General features: G+C 37.1%; 1 protein-coding gene across 2 annotated transcripts in view; it reads left to right on the forward strand.

The window, feature by feature from the left end:
* VCL (vinculin) overlaps window positions 1–12,959 on the forward strand; it is a 111,360-nt gene that overhangs the window by 66,028 nt on the left and 32,373 nt on the right. For both annotated transcript variants that reach the window (XM_037803697.1, XM_037803696.1), the window contains exons 3-6: window positions 926–1,076; window positions 1,477–1,585; window positions 3,357–3,479; window positions 5,186–5,346. In XM_037803697.1, coding sequence (XP_037659625.1) covers window positions 926–1,076; window positions 1,477–1,585; window positions 3,357–3,479; window positions 5,186–5,346 — 544 coding nt within the window. The remainder of the gene's footprint in view (window positions 1–925; window positions 1,077–1,476; window positions 1,586–3,356; window positions 3,480–5,185; window positions 5,347–12,959) is intronic.

The following is a 12,959-nucleotide window of genomic DNA, read 5'->3' on the forward strand; positions in this document are numbered from 1 at the left end:
CTTTTATTTTTATATATGTGTATCTATTTGTGTAAAATATATGACTACACATTTGTAATTTAAAATGAAATTAGAATTTTAATTTAAAAATTAAAAAGGAAAGGAAAACAGTCCTTTAAGGACCTAAGGTAATGCGTCATCAATGAGATTTTGCGCTTTACATGGATGAATAGTTGAATGAATGAATACATTTTAGTAGTACAAGAGGATCAAGGACAATACTTGTAGGTTGAGTTCCTCTTCTAAATGAATTAAACACCACCACCCTCAAACTCTTGACTGATCTGGTGGTCTGTATTAAACTCAAGTTGATATTAATTCTAGTGACCTTTTAATTAACGAGATAGTTTTATAGGGCTATTGTCAAACAGTCCAGTGGTTTTTTCAAATAAGTCCATTTAGCTAGATGAATGAGAAATTTATGCGTTACCTCGTACTTTTTCCTTGTGTTTCCTCCTAATTCCTCATCTGGTTATTAAATTCCATTTAATATAATGCTTTGGCATTTCATTTCCAGATGTTAAATCTGAAAATGCTGTCAAGGATTTCAGTTCTTTGTGCAGTGTCTTTTAATGTACATAGAGTAGGGAGGAGTAAGGGAACAAAGGAGTTACAGATATATAGCAACCTGAAACAAAAGGCCCCAAACATTTTCTCATTATTTCTTGTTGCCAGGAAATACCAAAGAACAAAGGCTTAGTGCAGTGAATGAGTGAGTGAATGAATGAGTAAATGTGTTGTTCTTAACTGTACATTTTAACATCCACCGTAAATTTTAAAATCCAAAAACTTAGGTTCTATTTTTAGTTAGTCTTGGCAGTTTTCCATGAAGGGAAAAAATGTGAATTTACAAATTTTTCATTTGCATAAGCTGTTCTTCTGTTTGATGTTTGCCAGTGAGTTAACTCCATGCTCCTCCCCACAGGGTCGAGAATGCTTGCACCAAGCTTGTCCAGGCAGCCCAGATGCTCCAGGCAGACCCATACTCAGTACCAGCTCGAGATTACCTGATTGATGGCTCAAGGGGCATCCTCTCTGGCACATCGGACCTGCTCCTCACCTTTGATGAAGCTGAGGTGGGCAATCTGAGGTCTATGCGGATCTTCTTCCTCTCTAGCAAGGAGGATGGATTGAAAGCAGAACATGAGCCTGGTTATCTTAGGCAGGTTCTGAAGGACTCACAGATCCTTTCTAGGTCTCTCCCAAAAAACATTTGAAGACATATAACCCTTTGCTTCTTATTTCCTAAGAAAATGTGATAGTGATTGTGATTTTTATAACTCATCCCTTCTTCATGAGAAATGACTGAACTAATTGTAGACCTTCCCCAGATGAAAAAGCTTCGTCTTATAGATAATAATGGAGTATTGATGCTTATTTAAGATGAGAAAATGTTCAAAGGCTACACACCAGCATTACCATGTTGATTATTCATTGTCCATTCACTTGGCTGAATACTCTGAAATATATTTTCAGGTTCGCAAAATTATTAGAGTTTGCAAAGGAATTTTGGAATATCTTACCGTGGCGGAGGTGGTGGAGACTATGGAAGATTTGGTCACTTATACGAAGAATCTTGGACCAGGTTAGTCATTTACAGTTTTTATAAAGAAAGTTTTTATGAATTATCCATGTTTGATCAAGAGGAAAGGGGGCACTCCCTACAACTCCCCCACCCCTACTTTTTGCAGAAGATAGATAGTGATGGATTGGACTTTCAGGTGTCTCTACTCTGTTGATGGAGGTGACACCCTGCTTCTCCCAAGGAGATGTCATTGTCTCTGATAGCTGAATCTGCTTTCTCAAAATCCTGGCCCTGCCTAATGAAATAAACCACATACTGCAAATGTTGCTGGAGAAAGTAGGAAATACTTTTCTATTTCTGGAATGCTGAAGGCCACCCTGAATTCTGACCTCTCTATTTTACATTACATAGCATTCCTTCAGTGTCTGCCAGCTGGCCTATAGCTTGCTAATTATGACCTCTTAGCTTGCTGATTATCCTGCCTACTATTATGAATTCTTGCCCTAGCCCAAGGCTGCGGCTGTGTAATAAAATCAGACCTAAAAGGAGAGCTATTGTAGTTAAATCTCACTTTGAAGTTATTGTTTATGCATCTGGGAATTAAATATTCAAAATAGGTGAACAGATTCCAGCTTTTGATATTTTAGACATATAATGTGAACTTGAGAGTCCTTAAAATATGAATGAGACCAATGAGAAGACACATTAGATGTTTAACTTGTCAGCATTGACGATTCCATACCACCTTATAAAAGTCTTTTGACAAAATCTTTTCTTAAGTGAAACATATGTTAAGTGGAAGGTCTTAAGTGAAATATTGGTTTTTTAAATTGATAGTATATTTACGAGGTTCCAGTGTTGTCACTTTGTAAACCTATGAGAGTTAAGAACTTCTGTGAGCCATTGTTGAAGAAGACTGGGAAATGCCTTTCTTGGATGACTTTAGAGCATTACTCTTTAAACTTTATTATAGCACGGAAAAAAATTTTTTTTTCCTCTAGTGGTATCTTTTGCAAAACCCTAACATACAAAAGACAAAAACAGAACTAGTCTGGATGAAGCAGGGGCAGCTCTACCTTTTCCGCCTCCCTTTGGTACCCCTTGGTGGTCTATGAGACAACTTAAGAAATCCTAGGAGTGGTTTGAAAATCAAATCTTTAGAGAATCACATAGCACCTTTGAATAATAACCAAAGTAAATAAAAAGTGCTGGCAGTCTGATTGCAAAACACCAGATGCTTTCAAGCACTGTTATCACTATACTTATTTTTGTAAATTTCTATTTGTTTCTTATGTAAAAGTAGTACATGCTTACTTTGGACGAATTGTAAAGTACAGAAAAAATAAAAGATGAAACAACATTATCAGTGTAATTCTTGACTTTTTTCCAGCCAGCAGCTTCAGTACTAGGCTCACGTAAGAATCTTCCGTAGCATAGGCACAGTGGCCAGACAAATGGCATTAGACTTGTACACCTGGGAGCCTAGCAAAATATTTTTCCCCTGACTGGTGAATTTATTTTTTACGAACATATATGCATTTCTGTATTTTTTGTATTTGTGAATGTATTTGTGTCATACATATGAAAACTATATTTACAATTTACATCCAATAAGTTACTTCTATTGAAAAGAATAAAATTGCATTAAGCCAGAATTGTCCTGAAAAATTCTATATTTGAAATGCTAGCTAGAGTTGTGATAGTGACTGTTTAAGTAAGGAGACAATCAATTTGGACTTTCCTAAGAATTCATAATAGTTATAGGCCAAGAAAGTCAGAATCCTGGGTTGTTTTGCCACTCACCCTGCACAATTTGCTCCGTATGCACCAGGTATGACTAAGATGGCCAAGATGATTGACGAGAGACAGCAGGAGCTGACTCACCAGGAGCACCGAGTGATGCTGGTGAACTCAATGAACACCGTGAAAGAGTTGCTTCCAGTTCTCATTTCAGGTATTTCCTGCCTGTACTTTGTTTTACGGAAAAAAAATGTTACCATGTTCTAAACTGTGAGGCTCCTTTTCTTTTGCTGCCTCTTTGGGTGCCCTTCAGCTTGGGTAAAAATAAGACCTGATGGATTGGGTATGACATGATGCCTGTAGCCTGCTGGCTGAGAACTAGTATTCATTTTCTCTGATGCACTTCTTCTCCTGCTCTTTGTTTGAAACAGCCCTTCTTGTGGCCTAGGTTTGTTTTCCTGAATCTCTAATAGGCTGTTTGGCTGGGAGCTGGAATTTCCTCTAGAAACTCTTGTCTTGGATATATGGATGTTGACACCTTTATTTGTGTTATGGAAAAGCAATCAGGAACTGGAATGGATATTCTAGGACACTATGTGATAAAGAAGTGAACCCAGAGCCCTTTTCAATGTTGTGTTCACACAGTTTTTAGGTATCTCTACATTAATGAATAGATCGGTTGTGCAGTCACCAGCTGGGGCCACCTTCCCATTGGGCAGAGCCCAGAAATGCAAACATAGTGACTGCTTTCTAAACCAGGAAAATGAATTGCTCTTATTGAATGCCTAATATGTGCCAGACATCTCATGGTTTACATGAGTTATCTTAGTCAAGTGGCGGGTAGCTTTATTTTCTAAATCTTTTGGAGGTATGTCATTACCTGCTTTGGCATTTCAGATAGTAGCTCAAAAAAGAAATTTGAATGTAAGAATTCAGAAAGCTCTTGTATGAACTAAAGAACAAAAATTTGTAAATAGAATCTTATAATCTTGGTAGGAAATGTGTTTTGAGGCCAACTGTTCTATGTGGCAGAAGGGTTGCTGGGAAGAGGGTTTTCTTCTAATCTGGACTACTCATTAAAGTGTTAGTTTTAATTATTTTATGAAAAGATATTTTCTTTCTCTGCTCCTCTATATTATTTTTTTTTTCTTTCTTCAATTTTGAGAGTTAGAAAGTTACTGCAACCTGTTGAGAGAAATTCTGGAAGATATACCCTACACTTTTGGATCATCCACTGGGATTGGGGACAGCAGGATACTCCTGTCACAGTTTTACTATTTTATTTTTTTTTAATTAAATTCAGTTTTCACACACCATTCGATCGTCCATGGTGTACAATCAACTGTCCACAGTATGATAACATAGTTATGTGTTCATCACCACAATCTATCTCTGAACATTTTCCTTACATCAGAAAGAACCAGAACAAGAATAAAAAATAAAAGTGAAAAAAGAACACCCAAATCATCCCCTCATCCCACCCCATTTGTCCTTTAGCTTTTATCCCCATTTTTCTACTCATCCATAAACTAGATAAAGGGGGTATGGTCCACAAGGTCTTCACAATCACACACAGTTTTACTGTTTTTATCTTGTCCCTGGATGGGACCAGTGGTAGGGCCTGGATGATAATTTATTTAGAAAGAGATTGGACATTTTGTTATTCTGGGCCATCGGTATGTACATGTCCAATGAGTTTCCTAATTGTGTTGTGTGATATTTTGTACCTTGCGTTTACTTTACAGTGAAGGTTGCTGTTATTGGAATATTATTGGCAAACTTATGTTTGTTTTGTATATTCTCTTTATGATCTTAGAAGTCCGCAGCATGTGTTTAAAACCTGGAGCATCTTGTATGGATAATGTTATTCAGCAAGATTAAATTCCAAGCTTAGTTTCTGATCTTTCATTTATTTTATAGCTATGAAGATTTTTGTAACAACTAAAAACTCAAAAAACCAAGGAATCGAGGAAGCTCTGAAAAATCGCAATTTTACTGTAGAAAAGATGAGTGCTGAAATTAATGAGATCATTCGTGTATTACAACTCACTTCTTGGGATGAAGATGCCTGGGCCAGCAAGGTAAAGTGTCATTTGGAGGGGAAATAAGCAGAACTCTGAATTCTCCCCTCCTAGGGATTTTAACTTCACCTATCTCACGTTTTATCTTGTAATTCTGTGTAGCATAAGACTCCTCAGGTATTAAGAAACTAATTTCTTCATCACTTTTATTTCATGGGTTGCTTGTTGCCTTTGCAAATTTCCTTTCTTACAAGGATACTCATGTGGGGTAAATGTTGGTTGAAGTCTGAAAAGTGTAGCTTTCCTTTAGGCTGGAGCTAGTGAAGGAATTCTGGTGTGGTGGACACGCCCCTTAGGAAGGGCCTAGGTGAGGGAGCCCTGGCAGCGGTTCGAGCACTGCCTTTTATGTGGGTGGTTGTTGCCAGGGGACTAAGTAAGATACAGAATACTCCTGTGATGTGGAACCATATGGAAAACTTTTCCTCAACCAACCTTTGACCCAGAGAAATCTGCAGAGGCCACTCTTGGCATTCCTAGATGTGTCCCTTTATCATTCCATTTTCCGTAAGGAAAACATAATTAAAGTATTAAGTTTCACATTTTTTCAGTTAGTTTGAGGGATCCCTTTCCCTAAGGAAAACATAATTAAAATATTAGTTTTCACATTGATCAGTTAGTTTAAGGGGTCCCTTCCCCTTTGGTCTAGAATCTTTTCTTGGACTTCTCTCAGGTGTTGATAGATTCCTTCTAGAGCCTGTCAACAGTGGTTTTGTGTTGCTGATGCTCAGATCTGTTTCTCCCTGAGTAGTGTCTGTGAACAAAACTTCCACATCTGGGGGAACAGAGACAGAGATACTTGGGCTTACCGTTTCCTTGTAGGAACCCAAGATGTAGGCAGCGGTGTGAACACACTGTCTCCAGGATCCAGCTTCCCCAAGTATGACCTAAATGCTGTCTCAAGGGCCACCCACCCGGCCAGTGGCAGAGCAAAAGAGGGGATTATGTAGCGTGATTTCCACTGGGTGTTCAATAGGGCCACATTTGTCCTCTAGGAAGCCTGTAAGGTGAGGTCAAAGCTGGACCTAAAATCACCAGCCCAGTTGCCCAGAAAAGTAATTTAAGTATGCAGAATAAATTAGTCAGCTTATCTTAAGCATTTTTTTCATTGATGTGAACTTCTTGAAGAAGTTCTAAAACTGTACTTAAAATCTAGATAGTATAAAACCATTCTATGTGCCATAAGGACCAAACTCCACTTTGTCTAGTTTATGGATGGATGTGTAGAAAAGTAGGGGAAGCAAACAAACAGACAAAGGTACCTAGCGTTCTTTTTTACTTCAATTGCTCTTTTTCACTCTAATTATTATTCTTGTTATTTTTGTGTGTGTGCTAATGAAGGTGTCAGGGATTGATTTAGGTGATGAATGTACAACTATGTAATGGTACTGTAAACAATCGAAAGTACAATTTGTTTTGTATGACTGCGTGGTATGTGAATATATCTCAATAAAATGATGATTAAAAAAAAAAAAAAAAAAACCATTCTATGTCTTTGGTACTTTACTTAATGTTGCTTTTGCATACTTGACAACTTTCACTTCCCTGTTATGACTTCTTTATGCATCTTTTTTTTGTTCTCTTGTTTGTTTTATTCTTTTTCTCACGTTTAGAAGGTAAGCTTTCTCTTGCCCTACAGTTTCTTTTTTGCTTAAAAACAGAAAAAGCATGTCTTGTGAGGTATTTTTTTTGTGCTGTGTGCCATGCCTTATTCCGTGTGCCGGTGTGTAACACTGTGCTTGAATATGTGTCAGAATGTGATTGAATCTGGAACTCTGGGCTGTGTTGGGCAGGGTGTTAGGCTCTGGCTCATATTGAGCTGTTCCTTTGAGGAAAATGAAAGGAAAGTCATTACTCTAGGATATCAAGCTTTTTCTGTATTTTGTGGATGCTTTCATCTCTTTGGCAGGCTCCTGAGAACTGTTTTGGCCTGGCCGTTTCCACTGATTGCATTTGAGGGACAGGCTTCCCCAGGGAGATGGAAGATCCTGGAGATACCTGTGGGCCCTGCTCTTAGGAAAGGAGACCTCAGGCTGATGCCATGTCTGTACTTGCCTCTCCCACTAGCCTCCTTTGCAGGCTTTAGAATTTTGCTTTTAGAGATAGGTCATTGACGTTTTAAGCTGTAATGAAAATGGATAGGCTAGAGAGCTTAGATGAAGAACCTGTCCTTCATAATAATCATAGACTTCAAAATCAAGAAGGAAAAAGAAGGCATATCTAAACTACAAAATCAGCCATAGTTCTCCATGACCTCACATTCCCCTAACCTCTTTTCTTATTCTCTCTCCTTTGCTACTAGCAGATGGAAATAGTAATAATGGAGAGCAGGTGTTACAACTTTAATCTTCTAATACTTTCAGAGGGGAAGGGTCATGATTTAATCAGTTACATTTTGTCAATAAGTGTTATGGAGCTTTATTTTGTTCAGGTGCTGTCAGGAGCTGCTTCTTTTTAAAAAAAGGTGATCAGTTGAGTTTTTCGGAACTAGGATTAGATACTAAAGGGGATATACAAGGGAAATATACCTGGTCCTCACTGCATACAGTCTTGAACTGGTCTGGGGGGAAACAGATTGTTATGATACTCTAAAACTAACTTTGCCAGAAATGAAAGAAAGTAAATTAAATTAGGTTAGCCAGAAGAAGCTCAAGAAAAGAAATTTCTCTTTTAACCTGACTTTGCTTTTGTTATACATTACCTAGTTCAAAATTCATAATGGTATGTAAGCCTACCACTTCTCTAATAAAAATGTTCTTTAAAAAATATTATTAAAAAATGATAAAACAATTACAATGATATGAAAAGATACACATGACAGATCTTGTTCCCATCCCTTTCTCCATCTATTCTATTCCTCCCTCACTCCCTAAGAATAACCATTTTTCTTAGCTGCTTGAACATTTAGAAAAAAAAAAGTTACCTCGAAAATGGAATTTGGTAAATAGAAGTTTGGTTATTTTCCCAGTTTAGTGCCAGGATGCATCTTTCAGTGCTCCAGCCATAAGCTGAGATTTAATCAAAGACCTTGTGTCTGACTGTAACCTTGGAGTTCCCGTTCTGTCTAATGATGTATCTTTCGTCTCCTCTCATCCCTACCAATAAATAATTAATGTTGTCTAACCATACTTGTTTCATGCTTCCCCACTGGTGCAGTTTTCTTCTGAAAAGTGGTGGTTCTTCTAGAAAAGTAGGGGAAGAAAGTAAGTGGAAAAAAATTCTTGGTAAAAGCACGTCTTGCCGAATAAGTTAAGATTTTAAAGAGGTTAGCTGGTCATTTTAGCTTTTATATTACATTAAAACTGCAGATTTATAAGTTTAAAAGTAACTTTGACTTTTGTCAAATAATCAGTTTACAGTGACCATTGTAATTTAATTCAGCATTTTCCCTGAGAGTATTAAACAAAAGAATATGTGAGTTAAACACAATTCTAATTCTACCTTTGTAAATTTAGTCCTCTGTATTTGCAGTTTTATAAAAGTGTTGGTAAAAAAAAATTTTTTTTTTTTTTTTTTGTATTTAAATTGCTTGAATCCCATGCTGAAAATTAAAGAGGAAGTCAGAAAAACTTAAAAAGCATTTCATTGCTAAAAATTTTTGAACCCCACCTAGGCACTTCTGCAGCTCTGCCACTGAGTCATTGGGTGCTGTTATTCAGAATTTATTCCTGTGGTGGCTCTTTACTGTGGTCCTAGGCTGGTGGTGGGTAGATGCAGTGACTGACTCAGATGGCTGCCACAGAAGAAGATTGCTATGCTTTACCAAAGAAGGAGACACTGGTTAGAACATGTGATCCTTTAATTCTTGCCCTTACTGCAGACCATTGGGATTTAAGGGCTGATTTTTATTTTTATTTTTGTTTTTTTTTAAAGGTTGTGTGTAAGCTTTTTGTGAGTCTTCTAGTGTTTTATTTTAACAGCTAATATAATGAAGGATTTATCTCTAGGAATTTGAGATAAATAGTTAATTGAGGCATTTCTAACATTTATTCCTCCCTTCCCCCAAAGGGAGAAAAGCTGAAAATGTTAAAAGAATTGATGTATCCCTTCTGATCTAAGTGATCTTTTAGTTGGAACATCTAACTGTGCATGCATAGGTGGCACTGGTTTTAGAGCTGGGAAAGGGACCCTTAGAGAGGAGTTGCTGAGGCCCATGGAGGGAAATTAGGCTGCAGTCTCAGGGCTAGACAACTTCCTTTCATCACTTAAATGTGGTTTGTAAGATTTTTTCCTCCTATCCACTCTGTTCTTTCCAGAAACATCTTTATTTAAAACATTGATTTGGGGGTGATAATGTGATCAGGAATGGATGGATTGGGAAGGGTGGTGAGGGGAAGTATGCGCTGAAGAAGGGATTGTAGGTTGGGCAATGAAAGAGGGGGGTCCTTACTCTCCACATCTTACATTTTCAAGAGCCTAGGGCTACGGTACTTCGCCTCTCTGACTGCGGTTCCTTGTGCTTGTCTGTAGGAAGAACTCAATATTAGGCACAGGGGGTTCCTGAGGCCTAAATCTATCTTAAATTTCAGAAACGTTTCTATTCCTGGAAAAGTATTTAAAATGGGGTTCTTTTAGAATGTCCTTCCACTTTTGGGTATTGTGGGTTTCTTTTTCATTTAAAACTTGGAACTCCTAAGAGTAAGAGTTTTATGGCAAAAGGGACCATAGGGTGAGGGGACCAGTTTCCTGCCAGCTTTCCCCAAAACCTCATGACGAGATCTGGTCTTTTTATACTCACTCTAAAAAAAAACCTAGGTGAGGGATTGGTGGAGACTTTTCTCTTTCCCAAATGAAGGTGCAGTTTTTTTATCCTTCTGTTTCATTCTCAGACTGTTCTCTGGGTACTTAGATTTACATGACAATGTTTAAGAAAAAGCTTTGTGATATATAGTATGATTGACTACAGGGTGATGATTATTTTCATCCTTTTAAAATATGTCTCAAAGTTGACTTCTACTCCTAGGCCTCCAGTGAATTTGCTTATATCATATCCAATGTTAGTATACTTTTTTATGTTGCTGTGCATTGTCTCACTGTCATAAATACTGCCTATATATATATATATGAGATTCTTAGGAGACCAAAATACTTGTTCCCTTAGACACTTTTGTTTTTAATAGATATGACATTAAATATGACATTAAAATTTTTTATGCTTAAATCATTGTTTATAACCTGCCCTATTCCAGCTTTGTCTAAAATTCATGCTATTAAGAAGTTTGAAACTAAACAAAGTTTTAAAATGCCACTTCATTCCAAATTTGCCATTGATTCTTTTTGGAGAAAATGTGCATCTCTTAATTTTAACTTCTCCTCTATGTTGTCATATCTCCCACTGAGGAGTAAATTACTCATTTCCTGAGAATCACATTCTTTCCTTGCAGTCTATTGGCAACTTGAGCTTTATTAGGGAGAAAAAAGAAATGATTTGTGAGGATACTGAAAAGAGCAAAGCCAATTTTTCCATTGTGTTTCAGATCATTTTTAGGCCATGGAGAATAAAAGCAGTTCTTTAGACTAGTGAGGATTATGAATTTGATTTCTAGAGCTTATTTCCTGGGCAGTATTAACCAAAGTCAAAATTAGCAAAGGAGAGATTTGCTGACTATTGTGGAAGGTTAGTGTAATCCTTGGCAATTCTCTTTAATAAAAGAAAAAACTCTGGAGTTTCATTTGATATAAAATAATGAGGTTTAGAGTTAGCAAACCCAAGATCAAATTGGGTTTCTAGGATTTGTCAGATGTATCATGGGCAAATTACTTAACCTTTCTTAATTTGTAAAATTAAATTACATTTAAATTTGAGGTTTGATGAGATAATGAGGGGGAAAAAATGCCAAAAACAGAGACTAACATGTAGGAAATGCTCAAAGTTAATTTCCTAATGAGTTATAAATAATTCCTGATTTTGTTTCCCCTTGAATTTAGATTTTTTGAAATGTGGTAAATATCCATTGGTTTTCTTACTGAAAAATAGTTATTAACTGGTTTTAAACAATATTTTTACATGGTAAACCTCTTTTTGAGGTTGTGCTTGTGATATTTTATCTGTACCTAGATAAAATCCTATAACTTGCTAGACCCTTAAGACTATTCTATTTGACTCTGAGGTTAGGATTCCTGAAGCTCTCTTTAAAAAGGTATTGATCTGGAGCTCTCTGATTTGGAAATAAGCTAAGGTAAGCCAATACTTTTGATAGAGGATTTGCTGAACAATTAATGCAAAACAAGGTGGAAGAGAGGAACAGATATTTAAACCTCTGGAGAGTGTCAAAACACAAAATCCTGCTTGTCTACTGGTACTCATTACAAATAGATTTTGAAATAGACCCTTCCCACGACTCTGGCTCAGCAGCCTTTTATTGCTAGCTAGCTACCCTACTTCCATATAACTTGATAGTAAAAATATTCTGAAATAGAATGGAAATCTTTTCTTTTTCAGTAATTTAGATCATGTCCTTTTAGTTGCTGTGGCTGAGAATTTTCTTTTTAGAGCCTTAGATAGCCAAGTTTACGACAGTGACACAATCTGGAGCTGTTTAGATGGGGAAGGAGAGAATCCTAAAGCTAAGATCCTATAATTTGAATAGGTCAGGCCTAACTCTTGAGTGCTGCGAGCACTTATATCTGTTAGTGCTGTGTCTTGTTTGAATAGGAAGTGGGGGAAAGAGCCCCCGTGTGGGAAACTGGTGGTACAACACCTATAAGAGGCCCAGTTCTGCAGGCTCTGGAAATTGAAGAAAGTGAGGGATTTTTGAGCATTGTCTCAAATTTCAGACATTAGCTCTGCTTTGGTGGATTAGACTCTTAAGAGTCAGTTCCCTAGAGCAAAAGGAAGACAGGCTGTTTTGTAAGGTGTTACGTATAGACTTAAGAGATGGTCAGTCATCACTTCTAAGGATGGGTTCTTGGGTGTTTGTTATATTGTTCTCTTCATTTTTCTGTATTTTAAAATATGTGTTTTTTAAAGTGACTAGTTTGTTGTCTCAGATTTTCATGCTGTATCCTGAAAGATAAAGGTTTTATGCTAGTCATCCTGAAACCTGGTTGTAAACGATAAATTGAGACTCACTCACTTTATCCTGCCTCTTCTTCCAGGTTAGGGATGGTACGGACACCAAGCATGAGGCGTGGGAAAGAAGGCTAGGAATATCTTTCTCTTGTATTATATTTCTCTTGTATTTGTAGAATTAAAAACAAACGGCTCGATTAACATTTTCTGTTTTTTTTTCCCCACCAGTAATTCAAAGATTTTCAGATTAATTAAATATAGTGAGACATGATCCAGTGTGTGTGTATTTCAAAACAAGATGTAAAAGAACTGTGATTTGTGGCACTACTTACTAATGAGGCTTCCCTCAAGCTGGGAGGGCTTTGGCAGGGCTGCGGTAGATGAATGTTGAATAGCGGAAAGGCTGATAATGAGGCATGTGACAACAGGGCTTTTTCCTGCTGAAGACATTAAACATCTTTTGGCTTGAGCGATTTTAGCAGTTTTCACTGTTTTAGCAATAGGGACACCAGGAAACAGAATAGAATTAACCAAAGATTTGCATGCAAGATGCTGCATTTTGACAGAAATAAGAGTTGCGGTGTGATGAGAATATTTTAAGGTG

Source organism: Choloepus didactylus, chromosome 15 (assembly GCF_015220235.1).
Source record: "Choloepus didactylus isolate mChoDid1 chromosome 15, mChoDid1.pri, whole genome shotgun sequence".
In the NCBI taxonomy this organism is placed as follows: Eukaryota; Metazoa; Chordata; class Mammalia; order Pilosa; family Megalonychidae; genus Choloepus; species Choloepus didactylus.